Below are 23045 nucleotides of genomic sequence, written 5' to 3'. Positions count from 1 at the left end.
GCAGAAAAGGCAAGAATAAAAGCACCACTGCAAACATCACAGACGCCACGGACTCTGCTCCCAAGAGGAGCACGCGTTTGGAGATCCTGTTCCTCTTGGCACATAATTCTAACGAGCTTTGTTATCTAGTTTCCCAACTCAGAGAATATTAGTTTCAGAAATTAGGTAGTGGGGAAAGGAATGCACAGCAAGCAGGAGTAAGCAACGCAGGTTGGAAAATGATGAAAATAACCCTCAAGAATCCTGGAACCCACGTGTTCCCTGAGGGGTTCTGAATAACCAAGGTTTTATTTTAAAACCAAACAAACAAAAAAAAACCCAGTGGGCTGGACAACTAACAAACACCACTATTGGATAGAATTTTGATTTATGAAAATGGAAAGGCAGCTTCGTGGCTGGGTCCACTCTGTGTGCTAATGGCCACAGAGCCAGTCAGCCTTTGCGTGGAACACTGAGGGACAGAAAGAGCTGCCAAAAATCCTGGTCACCCGCCCCACAGGCTAGCTGATTTGCAACTGTCATTTACTCTTGACAACAGCTTTACAAAAGGTAGAGACTCACACGATCTTTTTTTTTTTAAAAATCTTAGATGACTAAACGAAGCCCAGAGAAGTTGACTAACTTGCCTGGGGTCACACAGCTGAGTCCTGGCTAACTCTAGAGCCCTCATTCTTGCCCACTTGGCTGTGCTGCCTCTTAACCACAAACTACAGCCAGGCTGCATGGACCAAGCACATGACACCCATCACAAGGCAGCAAGAGGGCATGAGAATAGACCCAAGCCCACCAAACACCAAGTATGAAAAGAGCCCAGAGCCCGTCTCCCGGCTATTTAGGGCCAGAGTCAGGACTGTGACCATGAATGAAGACAGGAATGTGTGCCTAAGCATGCTCTCACGGAAACCAAGAAGACTCCCTTAGAGTTGAATTAGTCGCACAGCTTCCGGTTGGCCCACTCTGACATGTTGTGTAGTAGCTTTGGATTCAGACGCACCTGGATTGATATCCCACCCCCGCCCTGCCCCTTGCGCTCTGATCTTGAAGACTTCCTTAACCCCTCTGAGTCTGCTTCATCACCTGCAAAGTGAGGTACTAACAGCGCCTGCCTCCTGGACTGTCGATGAGAAAGTGAATGCGAAATGGAAATCTCCTGGCAAGGAGAGGGCCCTCTCTGCAGGGCGGTTCCTTTCTCCTTCCTCCTGAAAGGAATCCTGAGAAAGTGGCCTCGCCTGTCCTGTAGGCTCTGGGCTCCTAAAAGGCCATCACAAACTGGTATTCTACTATGATATGTGCCAAAGAGGCAGAAAAGGAAAATGTTGCTAGCCCGTCCCCTGGGAAAGTAACCACAATAGCAGTGACCTTTTGGAAGGCCTTGCAGGGACCTCAAGTTGCAGGGCCAGGGGAGGAACCGGTACTGTCTCATGTCTTCTGTGGGTTTCCCTCCTCCGGAGACAGAGGAAAAGCAAACACTGATTCCGCCCCCAGAGCTGCCTCCTAGACCTCTAGGAAAGTTAGGGTGCAGTGAGAAAGGTCCTAGATACCGCCCCTTCCCCAACCCCTCCCCCGCACCTCTCCCCACCCCACCCCCAGCCTAAGCCTCAGGCATCCCGCGATCCCTCCACGTCCCACTAGGGGGCAGCATCTTCACCCATGCCCACGCAGCCCAGAGGCCTATCCGCCCCTCCCAGAGGGGACTCTGCCCTAGAGTCACCAGCCCAACAGGGCAGGGAGCTTTCCCTACCCTTGGGAAGCATTAGCGATAGTGCCAACTGACGACTGGGTTTGGGGACAATAACTAGATTAAGCAGAAGGGGGGCTGCCTTCCCCCTCTGTGACCCCAACAAGTCCCCCACCTCTGCCCAACCCCCATCCAGGGTCAATAACTTCCATCTTTGTTAACAGATTCTTCTGGAATTAAGCACCATATAGTATTCTTATTTGATATTCTATTTTTTTAAGAGTTTATTTTTAATCTTTATCCTCAAGGTGGTGCCGAAACTCACAACCCCAAGATCAAGAGTTGCATACTATCCCTAGTGAGCCAGCCAGGCTCCCGTCTTATTTTATATATATATTGTTAATTTATTTATTTATTTGAGAGAGATGAGAGAGAGCATGAAGAGGGAGAAGCACACTCCTTGCAGAGCTGGGAACCTGATGAGGGTCTCCATCCCAGGACTCCAGGATCATGACCTGAGCCAAAGGCAGTGGCTTAACCAACTGTGCCACCCAGGGGTCCCTCTTATTTGATATTCTTATGTTAATTCTTGAGTTATCACTTGTAGACATCATCAGTTGATTTCCAACGACAGCAGATGAGGATTTTATCCTCTTAACACCCTCTCCTTCTGCCTCCAGCTTCCCAGTATAGGTACCCCACGGTTTTGGTTAATTCAGTAATCAGAGTTTAACAGTATGATTACGTAGATTTTGTTTATTTCCAACACCACATATTTTACTATATTTACATTTCCTGCCATTTTCATTTCTCCTGCAATGAGAAATGTCCTTGTTTTCCCCCTTTAAAGAGGGTTTATATTATATACACCAAACAGACAAAATGTCGACCAGTCGGCTGCACCAACAGCCCTCACCTCCGTGCCTCCGGCTTGCGGGTCTCCGGTCGAGCATCCTGAGTTGGGCTGGGCGCATGCGCTGCAGTGGGCGCATGCGCCGGGCCTGGCGGGAGGGACTGACCCGCTGCCTTCCCGCAGGTGGCCGCGGAGTACTTCAAGAACACCACGCTGCTGCTGGTGGGCGTCATCTGCGTGGCGGCTGCCGTGGAGAAGTGGAACCTGCACAAGCGCATTGCTCTGCGCATGGTCATGATGGCCGGAGCCAAGCCGGGCATGTAAGTAGCCCTTGGGGTGCCCGGCCGTCGTGCGGCCCCCAGCTCCCACGGGGCCACCTAGACAGGGCTCCTGGGCCCCCCGGGTGACTCCGGGTCCGGGTGTTTTTCTACTAATGGGGATGGAATGACGTCAGGGCTGCTGGGCTGTCGATCATGGAAGAGAGATGTGCGTGTCACGTTGGTGTCATTTATTATCACAGTCTCAGTAATTTATCCGGGCCACGTAGATCACGGGCAGCGGGTTACAAAATCCAAGGGGCTCGTTGGGTAAAAGGAGATGGACCAGTGTAAATTGTTTCTCATCCTTTTTTCGGGCGTAACAGGGAACGGGCTGGACAGGGAAATGGGTGTCTTCTCCTCTGTCATTTAAGGAGAGGTGGAGGTTTCCTCCCATCCATCCTGAGTTTTTGTTGTCACTGATTCAAACCACAGCTCAGACACGTTGGCTCTGACCAGGCATCTGAGATGCCCTCCAGGCCCCCAGCCCCGTCTTCTTCTCTGTCTGCTGTCGGGAAAGCCAAGGGGAAACATTGCCAACCCTGGGGAATGTGCAGGAAAGTCAGGGTTGACAGTTCGGTGTTGACCTCTGCTGCATGGAGCAACCCTACCCTTCTCTTTCCTAAAGAATGTGGGTCTCACCTCCTTCTATTTACAGCTTTCTTGGGACATTTTCTGTAGGCAGCCCTGACTCCTTTGAGAGTCCGATGGGGTATAAATAAACAACATGGTACCAGTTTCCAACATGAGTCCTCTGGATGAGCCTCAAAGGAGGTTCCTGTTTCCCACTTCACAGCTTAATTTGGTGTCATTTGCCCCATCACTCAGTAATCGCCTTGGACCCCACACTCAACCTCCCAGGCACACAACGGCATCTCCAATTGTGCGGGGACTCCACAGCTCTTTGAAACCACTATGTACTCACACTCAAACTCAAGAAAGCCGATCCCACTGCATTTCCACGCTTCTTCACTAACTCCTCCCCATGCGTGTTTCCACACCCCACCACCCCCGCGGTGCTCTCTATCTGCTGGTGGGGTTCCCCGGGCAGGCAAACTCCTATCGCCGTCAGCCTAAACAGAAACAGCACCAGGACTTTGGCCTGCCTGACTTAATCCACACAAAAGGTGTTCCCACATTGCGCCACATCAGGGATCCCACCTCAAGTAAGAAACATGGGGAGTCTCTATGCGGGCCGGTCTCATGGAAGTCAGAACCACGTCTGGACCGGCACACACTGTGTGTTTCCAAAGCCAAAGTGAAATAACTTGACGGTTATTTTTTGTTAGTGTTTTCCAAGGGTTGACTCTTCAAGATACCGGCCGAAGAGGTTCACACAGTGACATGGGACCCTTGTGTGGCTTGGGGCGGGGCGGGGTCGGGTCGGGGGGCTGCTAGCCTTTCAGCAAGTGGGCAGCGGGCAAGTGGTGGGCAGAACTGTGACCTCCATATGTTAGTCTCTGTTTGGTCACTAGTAACTAGAGTGATGAGGCTGCAGAGAAGGGACTGTCATGGGCCCTGAAGAACTGTTGGCTGCAGGGCAAAAAAAATTCCTTTGTGCATTCAAAGCACACCTCATTACCAAGCCAGCGTCTGCACAGCCGAGCCGATAGTAAGTCCCAGCCTGGGCAACCCTACAACCAAAGCTAGTCTTTGCTTAAGGAAGGGCTTCCTGCTGGCTGAGGCCATTAGCCCAGGAGGTGTGATTTATTCATTCAACAAACATGAAGGTAATGTTTACTCTGTGCCAAGCCCTGGGAGTACAAAGCCGAAAGCTTGACATAAAACCCTGATCTTCTGGAGCCACACCAGCGCCTCCTGACCCCGCCACCCCTTCTTGAGGCCAGCTCCATCGGGTTTGTAGGAGGCCCCAAAGGAGCCCCGTGAGAGGAGCGGGGGGGGCCGCCCCGGGTCGGCAGCCCCGCTGTGACATGGCGCCCTGACCGCCCCGCCTTGCAGGCTGCTGCTCTGCTTCATGTGCTGCACCACGCTGCTGTCCATGTGGCTCTCCAACACGTCCACCACCGCCATGGTGATGCCCATCGTGGAGGCCGTGCTGCAGGAGCTGGTCAGTGCCGAGGAGGAACAGCTCGTGGCTGGCAGCTCCAGCACCGAAGAGGCCGAGCCCATCAGTACAGTTTGCTGGAGTTCACCTCCCCTTCGCCCCTGGGCCCCCCACCCCGGACACCGCCCGGCTCAGTGCTGCCCCCAGGACCCTCACCCGTGCCCCGCCCCTCCCCTCCATCCCAGGCCAGCCCTTGGAACCTGAAGCTCCCTGGTGACCCCGCGTTCCTGGCTCTTCCTTCCTCCCCTGCTCACAGCAGCCACCGCCGCTCTTCAGGGGGAAGGAGCACCCAAGGGTTCTGACCACACCCCAGGCCTGTCCGTGTCTGCAAGCCCTGCCATGCTTTCAGAGCGGAGGGAAGGGTGGTGGTCGTGCCTGCCTCCAGCAGGATATGCCCTCGTTTCCCCCGTTCGGCCCCAGCCCTGAGCCCCTGCCCAGTATGGTCAGCTCCAGCCTCCACATCTCACGTCTGCTTTCCTTTGCTCCTGTAGGTCTTGATGTAAACAACAGCCAACCCTCTCTGGAACTCATCTTTGTCAATGAAGAGTGAGTATGACTGCCCTCCCCGCAGACAGAGCCTGCCAGGTCTATTCCGGAGGTCAGGAAAGCCGGTACTTGAGCTCCTAAACAGCTCTTCTAGAAGATGGGCCAGGCTCATGTCATGCCACACCACCCTCCCCTCTGCCCTGATTTCCTCTCTGTACCTGGGCACCACCTGTCAAGAGCCTGAGGACAACTCCCTCGACCACAGGGCGTTGCAGCCATGAGGGAAGAGACAGGAAGACGATCTGATTGCCCACACGCCTACCAAGTAGAACTGAAGTAGAATAGTACATCTAACTAATTAATGGAAAAACATTCACATAGTAAATGTCACTGGAGATTCTCAGAGAATCACGAAGTATCTTCTAGATACTACATGTGGTCTCCCTAGATTTGGCCTTGTCAGATATGACGAAGAAGGGTGAGGTGACGGGTGGTGGATCTGAGGACAGTTGATGAGAGAGCTGTGTGAGGGTGGAGAGAAGCTTAAAAAGGAGAAATACTCCCCCAAACATTCATGTGAGACAGATCCATTAATAGCTCATTTCTTCTAGAAATTCTATGTCAAAATGTGGTCTTCAAGGGTTGCTGGGATGAATATTGCCTTTAAAGGCTGGATGTGCAGCAGAGCTGAGTTTTCCAGTCTGGTGTCTTCTTGGGCCATGAGAGCTGCCCTGAGTGCAACCAGCGTGTGTGAGGGGAGAACGCGGAAGGGTGGGGGACAGCTCTGCTCTCCCGGCACTGCGGCCTTCGGTCACAGCCGCCCAATTCCCCTCCACGGCCCTGGACGAGATCTCAGGCAAACTTCCCTGCTCTCTGGTTCTTTAAGGTGTTAGAGCAGAATGACCTCCTTTGCAGAGAGTCAGCAGTCTGGTCCAGACTCCCCAAAACCTCAGTCTCAGCCACAGCACGTCCTACCTGCTGTCACCCAGGCGGTCAGAGGTCAGAGTGCGTGGGGACAGACTTTCACCTTTCCTCCCCCCATCCTCTGGGCCCCTGCCTCTCACTCTGTTGCTTCCGACCCCTCCCGGTGCCCTCCCCTCTCTGAGACTCCCTGGCTCCCTCCCTTGCCAAGTGTCCACATTCAGCGCCTCTGGAGCGTCCCCTTGGGGCGCCCTCTGCAGAGCACCAGGCCTGATGGCAGCGGTGAGGCACTTCTGGATGACCACGCACCCCCAGCCCTCGGTTCTGTGCTCTGCTGCCTCACTTCCCCACAGGCTCTTCGTTTTGGGGTGGCCTCGGCCTCTTGGATAGGGCCTCTTCAAGACAGCTCTGGCCCTGCCACCTTCTGTGTGCGCCACCCACTACGAGACTCAGAATCATGACCTGCCTTTGTTCTTCTCTAGACCTAAATCTATGTCCCCAAACTCCGAAGCAAAAGCTCAAGTTGGCCCTAGAACTCCCTCAGCAGAGTGCTGGCGAGAGCCGGGCCATTTGCCGGGTGAGAATGGCCATCTTCCGGGGTGGTGACACCTCCCATGCTGTCTGAGGGGCTCCAGGCCTGCCCTCCTCACCCAACCTGGGAAGGAATGGGGGAAACATCGTACCGCTCCACTCCTTCCACGCTAGCAACCCTCTCCAAAGAATGCTTCCCTCTGAGCCCCATCAACTCCTTACCCTCCCCTTGGGTAGCCTCGACAGGATTGTCTGCCACGGGACTCCAGTCCTGCACACGTGTCCAACAGCTGTCTTCACACTGACCTCATGGCACCCACTGTCCTCAGAACTAAGACAAACCGAAGCACGCATCTAGCACTGAGCACAGCCAGTAATGCCAGTAATCCTTCCTCTCACCCCCATCCTCTTGCTCTCAGCTGCCTTTCTCCATGTGTAGCCCAGGCCCTCCCTGCTCCCGCAACCTCAGATGAGCACTTCACAAGTTTCTCCTTCTAGACAGTGACCTTCACCGAGTCAGCTGGTGAGAATGTGGTCAGAGGCCCAGGGGCTCCTCTCTGGTCCCACGGCCTACTGTGTACGTGCAGGTAGTGATATGAGCCATCCATCTGTTAGGATGATAACGGTGTCATGAGGACTACGGTCCATATTTAAGTGCTTGGCTCCTAGAAAGCCCTCCATGTTACTTGCTAGGAGGGTCAGCACTGCTTCTAAGGAAATGCTGTGTCCCCACAAATCCTGAGAGCATCTCTGGAAGGCCAGGAAGACGCGGGTGAGATGAGTCTTCTTTGTAGCCCAGGAGACCGGACTCTAGAGCAGTCACTTACACCAAACACCAGTGGGAGTGGGGGCATTCCCATCTCATGAAGCCTGGTCCACTATTATTTTCCCGTTTCCTTTGCTTTGTTCCAGCACATCGACTGCAGACTTCACCTCTCTGATGCAGAGCAAGGTAAGTCTTTGGGTTTTTTCTGTGCTTTAAAATCACTTGGAAGTCCCTCAAGATACCTCAGGGACAGAGATGCCAGGGCAGCTTACCCTAGAGCCCAGCGGCAGCCACTGATGCGAGAACATAAAGATGCTCACACGAGCCCAAACATGAGAAGGGCTGGACCGGCTCCGGGCGAGGGCCTGCGTACCTCTGAACCTTGCCCCTGAGACGGCTCAGCCTCATAAAGGGCAGGTTAGCCTTTTCCGTGGAAACCCAGTACTCAGCCAGCCAGATTTCCAAGAGTCACAGATTCACCCTCAAGATTTGCAGTGGGGATTCCATATAAAAAGGGTCACATTTAAAGATTTATTTATTTATTTTAGAGAAAGAAAGCATGCATGTGTGTGAGTGGTGGGAGGAGCAGAGGGAGGGAATCTTCAAACAGACTCCCGGCTGAGTGCAGAGCCGGCCGCAGGAATCGATCCCCCTATCCAGGAGATCATGACCTGAGCTGAAACCAAGAGTCAGACACTTAACTGACTGCACCATCCAGGCGCCCAAAAAGGGTCACATTTATAGAGGAAAGCAGAGTTTATGGCCTCACCTCTTCCCCCAGAACTGGTTTCACATTTTCTTACATTAGCCCAAATTTTGATTACCCAACTGTATAGACTCTGTTGTGGTGAGATTTTTTGTTTGTTTGTTTTCTTTGTGTTAAAGAAAAATGAAGGATTCTTCATTAGCTAATGAAGTGCCAGAAAGTCAAGCTGTCTGACAAGGACAGAGCTCTGTCCTGCCAGATTTCGAAAGTCTCTGCAAATGGGCTGCTTCATACCCGCTGGTTGGGACTCTGTGTCTTGGAGGCATGGTGGACTGGCACCCCGCGGCATGCTCTCCCTGGCTTCTGGTGTCTGATAGCCACAGTGCTGAGGCACTGGATGCTGTGGGGCAGTGACACGGCCCCTCTTGATGCCCACCATGTCCTCTTCCTGACGATGGCTTGGTCTTTGTCCCCACAGAACGTGAATGGTGTGCCCACAATCACCAGCCCAGGCAAAACAGCAAATCCCCAGGGCAAGAAGCAGCACCGGTCCCAGGTAATGGAACTTGGAGCCTCCCAAGGGGCCCTGGTCTTGAGGTAATGAGGGCATCAGCCTAGTGCTATTACCAGGCCCTCCAAGTACAAAGTCTGGCCTGCGGGTGCCACGGAGATAAAAGGTCTAACTCACTGTGGATTTTGGCGAGTCATCCCACCATCTGAGCCTGTTTGTTTCTTCAACTCTAAAAGTTGAAGAGGTGTTCAAATATTTTCTCGAAGGTGCCTCGGGGACAATGCAAATACCGTATTTGAGTGTAAGGAAACTGCTTTTTTGTGTGAATGAGTATCTTCCTGCTACTTGCTGTACCATGGAAACAAAATGCAGGAACAAAATAGATCTTGAAGCTGGCCTAAAATTGTGGCTATCACTTATAATCCTTGATTTCACATTTTTGTGTCCATTCAAATAATCTCAAATACTTCACATCCATCATCAGTATAAATAACCAACATCATTTCTGAAACTCTGATTGTGCACCAAGCACAGTATGCTGAGCATTTTGCCCCTGTCTTGGCTCAGGCGGGTGGCAGTCTTGAATTCCATTTCTGCAAATGAGGCAAAGAGATGACGTAACGTGCCCAAGGCCTCCGAGCCAGTAGTGAGAGGAGCATCTCCATTCAAATCCAAGTCTCCCTGACCACATGTGTCTGCTTTCAGTTATAAAACAGATGGATGCTGATTAAATGCTACATTATGTTTTATATATCAGAGGTCCATAAAAATTTTCATTAGAAGAAAGGATCATAGAAAACCACTGGCCCAGAGAATCTATGAGGTTTCTTAACAGCACTGATAATGAATGTCTCAGGAAGGCTTCAAGGGTCCAGACTGACTTGGGCCCTCCTATGAGGTGGGGCACTGGTTAAGGGCTTTGAGAAAGGAGGTTCTCGCAGGTTTTCCCAGGATCTCTCCTGCTGACATTTGCCGCAGGCGGCTCCTGGTCTCATAAAGACTCAGTGGGGGGAGCCCAGGCCTGGCGGGGGCAGAGGGTTCTTGCTTCTTCTTTTCTTTTCTCTTCTTCTCTTTCCTTCTTTAAAGATTTACTTATTTATTTGACAGAGAGAGTGGGCTGTGCCGTAGGGAGGGGCAGAGGGAGAAGGAGAAAGAGTCTTAAGCAGGCTCCATGCCGAGCTGGGAGCCTGACATGGGATTTGATCTGAGACAAGAGCCGGACACTCCACTGACTGAGCCCCCCAGGTGCCCGCTTGCTCCTTTATCTACACTGGAGTCCAGAGGTCAGCAACCTTGGACCCTGAAAGGCCACCATCTGGGCCAGGCAGGGCCGGAGAGGAGCACCGAAGGCCAGCCTTATAGGCAAGGGGAGGGGGAAAGTAGGGAGGAAAACCAAGAGGCAAGAAGTGGAAAAGAGTGAGGAGAGAATCACACACTGGATTCCCTCTGCCACCCAAGGCTTCTTTCTCAGTCACCTCCCGGTCAGGACTCCCCCCCCAGCTCCAGAGAAAACCAACATCTTCCATGTGTCATTCACGCACAAAGCGGAGAGCAACCACTTTTGCTGGAGTTCAAGAGAAAACAGCATGCTGAGACTAAGAACTAAAGTAATAATAGCTTACCATTCATTAAATGCCAGGACGTGTTCTAAGCGCTTTACATATATTACTTCAGTGACTCTTCCCAACAACCTGATGGAGAAAAGAGAATTTTCTTCATTTTGCGGAAGCATCTGCAGCTCAGAGGGGCTGCCCAGGTTGGTGCACAGTAGAACTAGGATTGGGATTTGTCTTTCTGACACCCAAGCATAAAACCTTTCCACAGGACTCTGGTGCCCCTGCCTTCATGCTTCGTGTGCTAGACAGCCCACGTGGGGTTGGAAAGATTCACTGGTTTTTCTCTGATAGGAAAAGCCACTCGTCCTGCTCCCTGGCCCCAGGAACCAGGAGCTCAACAGAAGGTACAAGTCCCAGCATGACCAGATGATCTGCAAGTGCCTCTCGCTGAGCATATCTTACGCTGCTACCATTGGGGGCCTGACCACCATCATCGGCACGTCCACCAGCCTGATTTTCTTGGAACACTTCAACAAGTAAGTAGCTCGCCTGGTCGACCAAAGATGTACTAACCACCCACTATGTGTCAGGAGAGCACTAGGGGCTGAGGATAGGGCAGGAAAGGGAACTAGAGCAGTTTCCTTACCAAGAGGGAAAAGAGACGATGAAGCATGACAGTTCAGGGTGATTGGAGACGAGTGGGGTTCTGCTGGGAGAGACCACGGGGGCCACCCAGTCCAAGGAGAGGACACGCCTCCCCAAGGACGCAGCCAGGGAAGCAAGACTGGAAGCACCGTGGGCCACACTGGATGAAGGGAGGTGTTCCAGACCAAGACGGCAGTGAGTGGGAGGACTCAGAGGCAAGAGAGTAGGACACGTAAGAGAGAATGGGAGAGGGCAAAGGGAGGCCAGGGAGGCGGACATGCAGATCACAAAGGACTTCTTGAGGCCCACGAAGGACCTTAGACTTCATCTGAAAGGCCATGGGAAGCCTTTGAAGTATTTTAGGCAGGGAGTGAGGTGGTAAGATTAGTAGCTTTGAAAGCGGGTTCTGGACTAAAAAAATGAAGAGAAAGCGTGCCTCCTTTCAGCAGAAAGACAACTCGGTCACCACTGCAGACGCCCCGGAGAGAGCTGGCGGTGGCCTGCTGACCGAAGCAGTGGTGAGGAGAGACGGTCAGATTAGAGAGATAGGCAGAGGTAGGCTCGACCAGAAAGAACCAGAGAGAGGGAAAGGCCAAGTCTGATTGTCAGACTCACGGCCTCCACAGCTGGGGCAACAGAGTTGCCCTTGATGTAAATGAGCAAAAAAAGTAAGGAAACATTGACAGAGAGGTTGAGATGGCCAGAGGGATACACAGCGCTGAATCTCAAGAGAAGTTTCTAGGCTAAGGTCATAGATTTGGAGTCAGTGGCCTTCAGAGCTGTCTTCATGAGCACCCAACCTGTGCAGTCACACCGGACCACCGTGCTCGGAAGGGCCCCACACTTAGCTTCAGGCCCTGCTCGCATCGTCTGGAAATTCTTAATCATTTTTGAGCAGGCGGCCCCATATTTGCATTTTGCACCAGGGCCCAAATTAGATGGTAGTGGGTCCTGGTGGGATGCATATGGAAACTGAATTCAGGGGAGGGAAGGAGATCGATCACTCAGGGAGACTATATAGAGTAAGAAGAGCAGAGGCCATAAATATGAAGCTGAAATATTTAAAGTAGACTGTAAATGAGAGAACAGTAGGTATCACACAGGGAAGAGGAAAATCCGGTGTCATTCTGTCCAAGGGAAGAAAGTATTCAAGGAGGAAGGAGTGGACCACACTGTTTACAGTGGCTGAATGACTAAGCAAAAGAAGGACAAAAATGTGTCAGTTCGAGCTGGTGATGTGGACGTTACTGTGACGTAGGCAAGAGCGATCGGTCAAGTGCTTGGAAAGTGAAGCCAGAGCTCAGGGAGTTGAGAAGTGAGCCGGAGGTGGGTAGACAGAGTGGTCTGCGACAAGAAGGAGAGGTATGGGATGATGATACAGGGACAGTCGAGTGGGGCCAAGGAGGGTTTTAAGACGGGACACATTGGAATGTTGATAGGGGTGTCCAAGTGAGAGGAAAATCAAAATTTGGGAGAGAGGGGATGATTGATAGAGTGATGTCACTGAGAACACAAGAAGGGCTCTAGAGCAGAGAGTGGGGAAATGGGTCACAGACAAGAGGAGAAACACACCTTTCATTTTAGCAAGAAAAGGAAGGAAGGAAGGAAAGAAGCAAGGAAGGAAGGGAGGGAGGATGGCGGGGCGGGGGGAAGAGAGGGGAGGAGGAAAGACCAATGAAAGGTTAAGACCCAAGTCTCCAAGATCTGAGCTTCAGAGTCCTCACACCTCATCACTCTGTCCAGACTCTGAGTTTCTGCTCTTTAGTTTCTGATTCGCCCTGCTGTTGGGCTAATTCATATTCTCTTAGTCTCCTTCCTGGGTTTTGTCGTGTTACATTTAGTCATAACTGTGGCTTATGTGGACAACAGGGATCCTGTGAAAGAATGGTGGGCTCCCTGGATCTCCACTGGTCTCAACAGCCACCATGCTGTTTTTCTTGGCATTGGTGAACAGACCGCCCCCACAGTTCATTCTGGCTGTTTCAAAAATTTAGAAATTAGTTGTTACACTTTCTAAAGTGCTATAAATGGGAACAGGCTCGCACATGTATCCACAAAAGTCTACTTAATCTATTCTAAAACCCATTCCCTTTCCTGGGTCCAGGAATAGGGCCTAGATTTCTGTGTATGGAGAAGAGATGATACAACAGACTTGATGCCTGTTAGCCCAGTACAGGCCAGAGTGAGTCACTCAATGACTTCTACCCTCTGGTATCCTTCTCGCTCCAAAAGCCTTTCTTTCCACCCACACCCCCCCAACCAGTGACCCGCTGGCCCTTAGGGTAGGCCCAAGCTGTTACAATTTCCCAAGAAGCACGTGGATGGTAAAGCTAAGTCCCTTATCAGGCCACAGGGCAAAAAAGCAGACGTCCTTGCGAGGACAGACAATGAAACCCTCTTTACCGCCTGTGCTTCCAGTGCATTCTCTCGGGGGGCGGGGGGGTTCTGCTCTTGGTCTTTCTCTTTTTCCACGCAGTGCCTAGTGTGAAAAGAGGGGCAGTCTCCTCCCACCTTAGAGGTGGGAGAAGAGCCCAGGAGGAAAGGAACACAGGTGTTGTCTAGGCTGAAGTCATGGCTCACATATAGCCCATCCAGGCTCCCCAGGAAACAACACCTGGGCTGGGGGCCACAGCTCTTCCTGATAAATGACGCGTCATCCAGGTCACCTCCCTGAGACCCTAGGACAGCAGTGGACGTTGATGAACAATTTGGAGATTCTAAGTCACGGTTCTCCTAGGGGCGCCGTTGATACCTGGAACCTTCATGATGCTCTAGAGTCCAAACTTGTCCCAAGTCAGTGCCATGCATCCCCCCAACCGCAGCTCACGTTCCTTCAGGGACTTTATAAACCAAGTATACCAGATGCCCCTTTGCATTCTCTGTTGTCCTGAACACCGGATGAGTAAACTTGTAAGAATCTTTATATAAATTAAGAGCAAAACAGCTCCCGCGTGGTTATCCTGAGTGCAACGCACGCGGACGTCAGTGGTGTCAAGTCTGGGTGCTTAGGTGCCCTTTCTAGCTTACTTCGTGATGCTCGGCTGAGCCCAGTACAGTTGCCAGCTGTCACATACGTGAGTTCTAATGTGTCCCCACGTCCTTACCAATAGCTCTGATGCATGTCTTCTTAGGGAGCCGTTAGCTTATCGCCAGAAACCACATGGGAATCCAGCCTTTTCTCGTCACTGACCTGGTTCTTTCCCTCCAGCCAGTACCCAGCTGCGGAGGTGGTCAACTTTGGCACCTGGTTCCTCTTCAGCTTCCCCATCTCCCTCATCATGCTGGTGGTCAGCTGGTTCTGGATGCACTGGCTGTTCCTCGGCTGCAAGTGAGTCCCAGGGCCCTGCCAGTGAGGCCCCGAGGCTCTGCTCTCCATCCACAGTCACGGCAGGAGCCCTGGGGAGCACCACCCAAGGGGGAGCTGCCGAGTAACGACAGAGGATGCGTGAGGAGAAGACGCCGGACTAGACGGGGTGGGGGCGGGGGTCAGCGGCATCCCCTTCTAGACACTCTAAACGTACATGGCCTCGGCACCTCACTATCAGCTCTGCTATGGAATGTTCTTAATTCCAACTCACTGGTTAAAGGAACCGTCAGACTTATAAAAAAGTCTGAATGGGAGGGTGGTTAATGTAGTTTCGTTTCTCTCGAAACATACAGAGTAATTTGAACTAACTTCAAAAGAAACGTGACTCCAAGTAGAAGTTTCCTGAGGCTTAGTTTTATAGACCTGAGCAATTCACACATAGTAGTTGCATGAAATATTCACGTACCTCTCAAAATCATAAGTTAGATATTCCCCTTGCAATGTTACTTCTGATATTAATCTGCCTAACAAGATTTCTTCATAACCGTATATCAATTAGCCTCAAACACATAAAGGGAAGATATATATGACATTTTGCTATTGGTCCATGGGACCGAAGACTCCCATTGTTCAGGGAATGTTCTCTGAGCTGCCTTTTTTTTTTTTTTTTTAAATAACTCAAAGGCTACTGCCAAACCAGTGATAGCTGTATATTCTGTATCTCCGGTATGTAGAAACCACCGCACATAAATATACTTGCCCAAGTCTGTATGACATGATACTTCATGTCGATACACCAGAGATGTACCCGAATGGATATACCCGGAAGCCTAGGGGAGGGCTGATGGGAGGCCGTGTAACCCGGCAGACGAAAGTCACAGGAGAGCTGGGGGTGGAGAGAAGAGGGGACAAGTGATCACAGCAAGCCAGCAGTTTAGCATTTGCTTAATCCTTGATTCCTCCCAGCCTCAGAAACACGTTTCCTTTATTCTTCTGTTCTTTCTTCCTTCTCAGTTTTCGAGAGACCTGCTCTCTGAGCAAGAAGAAGAAGACCAAAAGGGAAGAGGTGTCGGAGAAGAGAATCCAAGAGGAATATGAAAAGCTGGGAGCCATTAGGTAAAAATCAGCCATTCACCCTCTCTCCTTCTCCAGGAGAGAAAACATAGCAGGTATAGTGAGCACACAAGCAGCCTTGTCCTCCGCGGCCCCTTGAGCTGGGGAATTTTCCACCACTATGAATCCAGGCATTTAGAGATGCGACTGAACGCCCAATTCCAGCGGGCCAGATTCCAGGTGGCCGCCCTTCCCCTTTGCCATTTTCCAAGTTCAAGGTATAGCCGCAGTGTGGGGGTGGGATGGCGCACACGGGGCAGCCGGGGAAAGAAGTGTGAGACAGCACAGCCACCCTCTTGAGACAGGCCCGATTCCCCATACAGCCAGCACCCCACACTGCTCTGCATGGGCCACAGCCAGGCCTGTGGCCACTCCAAATACTCCTGCATTTGACACCATCAAATACAGGCCTGAAGACAGAGGGCCCGAGGATTCGCCACCCCGTCAGCCATTATCAGCTTCCCCCAGTGACCCCTGCAGCCTATTTGGTGCCATTTTTCTCCTTTTAGGGCAAGAGGCAGCTACAGCTTTGGGCAAAAGGATCCCAGTATAAGCAGTATTTTTATATGTTTTAATTTATAAAAGGAATACCCGTTCATCGTAGAGCATTTAGAAAATGCAGGAAAATATAAAGAAAAAACTAAAAATGACTTCTCTTTATTCAGTGTTAACTGTGAACAACTGTTACCATAATGTACTCTTCCTTCCATGTTTTTGTGCAAAATTATATGTATTTTTGCTAAACTGCAGTCCAAACTGAACACGGTTTTATAGCTTGTCTTTTTTCACTTAGCATTAGACTGTCCTTATATTCCTAGGCCGTGAGCTCTGCAGTGCGGGCCTGATTGCTGGGTGCATCTCACCCGAACCTACAGTTACACCAAAAAGTATCTGACGTCACGGGATACCACTGAATGCGTAGATTGCTTCCACTTTCAGTGTTTAATTTTTACATAGATAATATATCATCAAATCCCCTCCAAAAGGTGGCAGCTGCTCCAATCCCACCCGCTGAGCGCTGTGGGCCTTTTCCAGGGCATTCTCCAGGAGGCCATACTCTGTGTCGTAGAAATGTGTGCTGCCAGGCCACCTCCTCCCTTCCCGCCTCTACTTCTCTAGGAGATGTGGGTGACGTGGGTTCTAGGAAATGTGGGTGACGTGGGTGATGTGACGTTTTCTGGCATCTTCTCAGGCTTTTTCCGCTTCAGCCACTTGGAGCAGTGGGGCAGCCACTGTTCTGTCTCCAGAACGGGGACTCTGAACACAGGCGCGCCCCACGCAAAGTGAAAAAGCGAACAGAGGACCTCCCAGGTCCTGGAGTGGCTTTCCCTGTTGTATCTTACAGCTACCCTGAAATGGTAACTGGATTTTTCTTCATCCTGATGACCGTGCTGTGGTTTACCCGGGAGCCTGGCTTTGTTCCTGGCTGGGATTCTTTCTTTGAAAAGTAAGTGGTACTGTCGCCTCCTTCAGAATCACCCCCTGACGCAGACCTTTCAGGCGGCTCCCGCCAGCGTCCCTCCTGCACTCGAAGGGGCAGCGGTGAGCTCAGGAAGCACTCCGTCCCCCTGAAAGCGCCCCCTTCTCAGGGAAGCCAGCGTGGAGTCAGGAAGAAAACAGTGTGCGGCTTCTGAGTCCGGGGTTGGCATCTGGTGCTGCCCAGACCAGCCATGTGACCTTGTCTTGTTACTTAAGCTCTGGAAACCTCAGTTGTCTCGCAGGTGGCTCTGAGGCTTAAAGACCAAATGCCCCTGGGAGAGACAGAGGATGCGGCCAAGGCCTTGGCCCCCCGGGCCACCCCTGCAGGACCCCCGGAGGCCCGCCCACAGCTCTCTCCGCTCGGCTTCTCAACCGAGCAAAGACACACATGGAGATTTGACCCTTGCAGGAAAGAGAACTCATCCTTTTCGAGTCTCCTTGACGGAAATAACTCCTGCTGTCTCCTTCGAACAGGCACATACAGCCACACCAAGACATCTACCCTAGCCAGGCCCAGCCTCCAGACTCCAAGCCTTGCCCCCTAAATCCACCACTGGCTAGCATGGCAGCAGCTGCTGCAAGGCAGGCTGACCAGCCCCTAGACCGGGTTCTGAAAAGAAGCACTGTGTTCAGACAGTCCTGAGACACCGTGCTCCCCTCCCCCTCCTGACCCTCCGCCTCCAGCCCTGCTCGTCTCTTTGCTAGGAAGGGCTACCGCACCGACGCCACGGTCTCTGTTTTCCTCGGCTTCCTGCTCTTTCTGATCCCAGCAAAGAAGCCCTGCTTTGGAAAGAAGAGTGATGGTGAGAGAAGTTCAAGGGAAGAGGTCAGGGCTGGCTCTGGTCAATCATACCCAAGTCAGAATTTTCAGAAGAGCCTTACCAAGGCCATTCTGAGTCCCCCCACAAGTCACTGGTTCATCAGTTAGGCTCTGTCTCCACAAAGCCCACCCATGAGGATTCATCGGGCTCTTCCCCTGTCTACCTGTGGTCCAGGACAGAACGAAGAGCCCTCACTGGGGACAGAGCCCATCATCACCTGGAAGGACTTCCAGAAGACCATGCCCTGGGAGATTGTCATTCTGGTGGGAGGAGGCTATGCTCTGGCTTCTGGCAGCAAGGTAACTCTTGAATTCTGTTCTTGGACCAAAGATTTTTTAAGCCGCTTTACCTAATGAGTCATTTTGATTCCGGGAGAAAGATTCAGAGGCGCTAAGGGAGAGGTGAAGGTTCACCCCAGGGAACAGTAGAGCCAGATGTGGATCCCCCGTCCTGCCCTGAGCTTCTAAGCTCGTGCTGAGGACAGACATACAGATCAGCTGTGCTAGGGATTCCCTCCTGCCTCACTCACGGGCCCACGGGGCCACAGGCAAAAGATTTAACGGCTTGTATAGTCGTCTTCTGGGCATTTGACAGTGGTGGTAAGACATGTGTCTCTAAGGGTCCAGGACACCCCACATCGACGCACAGCAAACTGCCCCTCAGTCAGTCCATCTGCTTATGTTGAGCCCCGTTGGAGAATGTGTGCTAGAGCTGATGTACCTGCTGTGCACGCGCCTTGATTTCCTGATCGGGAGGAGCAGGGATGCAATCTTATAAAGGGGGCTGGTGGGAAATAGTTGGGTTTCCTCAAGTGTTAGCCCTGCCTGAGATAGGAAACGATCCTCCAAATCAATCAGGTTCACAGTTTCTCCCTCGGCTTTCGCTCTGTTCATTAATGTGGCTCACTCTTTGCCCACTCGTTGAGGGCCACGCCTATCTGCATCACTAATAGTAAGATCACAGAACCCTCCACTAGGAAGGAACCTTGGACACCGAGTCCGGTCTCCTACCCAGTCAAAAGAGTTCCCTGTGTGACACCCCTGGGCTTGGACAGCACCAGTGACAGGGCACTCCCTGGGCAGGGAAGGAAGAATTGTTCTTTTCTTTTAGCTCAGATCTCCTGTGTGCCTTCCACTGTTGGCTCTGGCTCTGTCCTCTGAAACCCCAGCCTAGGTAATAGTTATCAGTCATAAAAAGTTACTAGATCCCCTTAGATCATCTTTTTTCCCCCCAAGAAACTAAAACTCCCTAGTTCCTTCAACCATTTTTCAAGAAGTAGTGACCCTTACCATGCTGGTCTCTCCTCAGGACTCAATACAGTTTGCCCTTGGCCTTATTTAAACGTGGTCCAGCGGTAGTCAGTCTACTGCAGAGTAAAGGAGTCATATTACCCAAGCCATATTACCTCTCACCTCTGATGCAAGCACCAATCTGTATTTTTATGGAAGCTTTTATAAGGCATCACTGGCACTCAGATCAACATTTATATTGAACTTGCAGCCAACTAAAACCCTCATTCTTTTAATTGTTAGCCACTATTAAATGGCCCATCTTGCAGCCAATCCTGTATATGTGCTGCTGTTATTTCTAATTCCAAGTTCAAAATATCATACTTATCTTTACTGAATTTCAGTTGTTAGTTTTGGCCCGAGTCCAGCCTGGGAAGATTTTTTTTAACCAAAATTTTGTATGTATTACAGATAGCGTACTTGGTATTTCTGTAAAATCTACTGACTTTACTCATTTTAATAATATAATTCAAGTTTGCTATAGGTGATTCCTACCAAGTTTGAAATAATTTCAGTCTTGATATGAGGAAAATCCCATGTAAAATGTTTTTGTATCAAGATTAAAAAAAAAATAAGACTTCCTTTGTTGTGCTTTTTTCTAACTTGGCAATTTAATTTATCAATTTATTTCCAATTACAGTATAAAATAGCTTCTGGAAAAAATTGCTATTAAATTTTTTCCACTTTACTTCTGAATACTATCTGGATAATGTGCTCAGTGGATCTCCATTTCTTTATAAGTGCTGTTTCCACTCAGCTAACTGCTCTTCCTCCCCTTTGTCCCCTGGGTAAGGTTCAATGTGCTCTAAGAGGTAACAGTCACAGAGTTCCTGTCGGCCTCAAGGCTCTGTACCAACCATGAATTGCTGTAGTCCTCACATGTTGGATTTGCAGCTCACGGGCAGTGGAGTAAAAAGAGAAAAGTGCTCCAAGGGGGTGCCTGGGTGGCTCAGTCAGTTGGGCATCTGCCTTTGGCTCAGGTCATGATCCCAGGGTCCTAGGATCGAGTCCCACATCATCAGGCTTTCTGCTCAGTGGGGAGTCAGCTTCTCCCTCTCCCTCCTGCTCCCCCTGCTTGTGCTCTAACAAATAAATAAATACAATCTTAAAAAAAAGAAGAAGAAGAAGAAGAAAGAAAGTGCTCCCAGGTAAAATGGCCACAGCAGAGAGAATTCTGAAGGTTTCTGGTCACCAGCTGTCTACGGGCTTGCCTTGTGGTGGCCAGGGTGCTGTCGACATCAAATAGTCTTTGGTGAATTCGGAGAAGGGGAGAAAAAGCAGTCTGCCGGCAATGTGGTGAGGCTGTCCTTAACAGTAAAATATGAGTAGGACTTATGGCTTGAGGAATCATAAAATGTCTCACCTTGCTTTGGGCCCTACTCTCCTTGTCTTTAGTGGATTTGCAGTCTCTAGGGTAAGCAGAAACAGAGCACATCATCCATAGAATGGAGAGAGGGCAGGGAGGCAGGAGAATGCACATGGCAACCTGTTTTTAGTACAAAAAGTCAGCGGTGTCCTTTATTTTCTAAGGGAGGGAAGGAATCTTCACCATTGTCAAAGGAACAGCTTCTAACCAAAGAAGTTAGTGCAAGTGGGAAATAACTCATTTATTGGAGTAGATCTAAATTTTGCTAATGGAAAAGGTTCAAGAGCAGCAACGTGTCTTCTTATCTTGTGTTGTGAAAAAGCACTGGTGGATAGCAGATCCCAACGTCAGCCGTGATGAGACTGAACCTGAGACAGGACGGACCACCATGACTAGCTTTGTAGGCCAGCCAGGTGGCCCATTCCCACTGAAAGCGGACAGACTGGGAATCCCTCTATGCAAAGCTTCTGGTGTTCAGCCCTGCCCACTGACTCCCCACAGACCACAGGAAAGGTTACTGTCCAAGGATGTTGATAATTTCCCCCCTTTTACCGGTGATGAGAGAGCTAGATTTCAAAAGCAGAATTAAGGATTACACTGGGGAGTCTGTGTCAGAATCACTGTTGACTGGATGCACAGAGTGAGAATGTCAGAGGCTGGAGAGAGTAATGAGATTGAAGTTGAGAGGCCTGTGGCCCCAAAGATCTCCAGCCCCTGCCAAGCCATCGTGGCAAAATCCTGACAAGAATCATAGCCATGATGATGGGCAGCTCTCCATGCGCTGTGATGATTGTCCAGGAAACCCTGAGACTGAATGTTACACAATCATAAGGAATTTTCTGGGCTGTAAAAACCACCTCATCATCAAGTCAAGAATGCCTCTGGATCTAGTCTGCCTGAAAGTAGGAAGGCAAATTAGATGACTCCTAGTGTTTCCTTCCAGCCCCCCAACATCCCTGACCTTCTGGAGTCTAAGAATTCCAGGGGGAATGTGCTCTTCCTCCTCTCTTCTTACTGTATCACCCATCTCCCTGCAGAGCTCTGGCCTCTCCACGTGGATTGGGCACCAGATGTTGTCTCTGAGTGGCCTCCCACCATGGGCTGTCACCCTGTTGGCATGCATCCTTGTGTCCATTGTCACAGAGTTCGTGAGCAACCCAGCCACCATCACCATCTTCCTGCCCATCCTGTGCAGCCTGGTGAGTAGGGCAGGGCTCCCAGATGTCAGGACGGGCTTCCTTGGGCCCAGGGAACAGCTTCCCAGGTCTACTCTCTCCTCTGGTCATTGCCACAGATTTCACTGATGGGTGCTCCAGCCACAATTTGGAAATGAAATATTTCAAATTAGATAGATAGATAGACAGACAGAGATAGACAGACAGATATAAATTGTAGCAAGTGTCCTAGAAACCCTTTCCCGAAAGACTAGGATTAGTTTAGAGACAGTCTTGAATGGAAACAAGAATGCACAGAATATCCGTAAAACCCTAGGATTCCAGTTCCTCACAATCATCATTTCTTTCTCTCCTAAGACCTAAGAATAGGGCCAGAGGGAGGAGTAACTACAGAAAATGGGGGCAAAATGCTCCCAGAAGTACACTCAGCTGTAAAGACCAAAGCCACAGCTCCATCACCGCCTTCCCCGTTTCTCTGTCCGGGAGGGTCTGAGAATTGAGGCAATGCCAGACTTATCCCATGGTCTCAGAACAATTTGTTATTCATGACTGAGGGGAGGGGCGCATCTCCCAGATCTCAGCCTGGCTAAGCAGCCCCCAGAGTAATGCACCAGACACAATGCTGCCTCTGTCCCACTAGTGAGGTGGACCCAGCAAATGAAGGCTCCTCCCCATCCCCAACAAAATGAAACCCTTCCACTCTCTTTAACCCCAAACTACCCCAGCCCCTGTCTTTGCTGTCTGCTCCGATGTCTCCTTCCAACTGCGCCATCCTCTCATCTGCGTGAGCACGGGAGTGCACTCCGTGAAAACTCAGCAACACGGAGGGCGAGACCACGAGTTTCAAATCCCATCCAAAGCAAGCATCACCTAGAAAACACCTTAGTTCTACACTCCAAGGATGAGGGAGCCCCACCTCAACCAAAGCAGCTTATTCATGGGATTTGAGTTTGAAGAATGACTCTCTTGGCTAAAGGATAAAATTAGTCCAGCACCAAGAAACAAAACATCCCTTCTAGGAAGGAACGCAGAGCCCATGTTTCCACGGGAAGTGACTGAGCAGCATGAGCCCACTTGGGTTGCCCAGCACTGTATGCCCTTGACAGTAGTGATTTCACGGCCCCCAACACACGGTATCCAGCCAAGGTTAGCCAACACCAAGCCAGCATTTAAAGCATGTTTGTGATGTTAAGCCCAAGAAGTGCAAGCTGCATCTCAACGCTGATGTTTCTGTGAATTCTCTCTTCTCCTAGTCTGAAACGCTGCACATTAATCCACTCTACACTCTGATCCCAGTCACCATGTGCATCTCCTTTGCAGTGATGCTGCCTGTGGGCAATCCCCCCAACGCCATCGTCTTCAGCTATGGGCACTGCCAGATCAAAGATATGGTAAGTCGTGGGTGCCCTCTGGCTGCAGTGAGGACAGGGACGAGCGAGTGGCTCCACAGCCTCCTGAAG

The 23045-nt window shown here is 50.9% G+C and overlaps 1 protein-coding gene across 1 annotated transcript in view; it reads left to right on the top strand.

The window, feature by feature from the left end:
• The window catches only part of SLC13A4 (solute carrier family 13 member 4), a gene marked incomplete at its 5' end in the record, with an annotated part of 38076 nt that overhangs the window by 11417 nt on the left and 3614 nt on the right, over nucleotides 1-23045 (top strand). The window contains 15 exon segments of the mRNA XM_080818742.1: nucleotides 2715-2851; nucleotides 4808-4980; nucleotides 5405-5459; nucleotides 7646-7698; nucleotides 7701-7730; nucleotides 7733-7803; nucleotides 8802-8879; nucleotides 10742-10926; nucleotides 14244-14363; nucleotides 15357-15458; nucleotides 16801-16902; nucleotides 17640-17737; nucleotides 17930-18054; nucleotides 21448-21609; nucleotides 22839-22976. Of these exon segments, the coding sequence (XP_080674868.1) occupies nucleotides 2715-2851; nucleotides 4808-4980; nucleotides 5405-5459; nucleotides 7646-7698; nucleotides 7701-7730; nucleotides 7733-7803; nucleotides 8802-8879; nucleotides 10742-10926; nucleotides 14244-14363; nucleotides 15357-15458; nucleotides 16801-16902; nucleotides 17640-17737; nucleotides 17930-18054; nucleotides 21448-21609; nucleotides 22839-22976 (1629 nt within the window).

Source organism: Martes martes (assembly GCF_963455335.1).
Source record: "Martes martes genome assembly, chromosome: 11".
NCBI classification, from domain to species: domain Eukaryota; kingdom Metazoa; phylum Chordata; class Mammalia; order Carnivora; family Mustelidae; genus Martes; species Martes martes.
The sequence above is the reverse complement of the archived record's forward strand: the minus strand, read 5'-3'. Positions and strand labels throughout refer to the sequence as shown.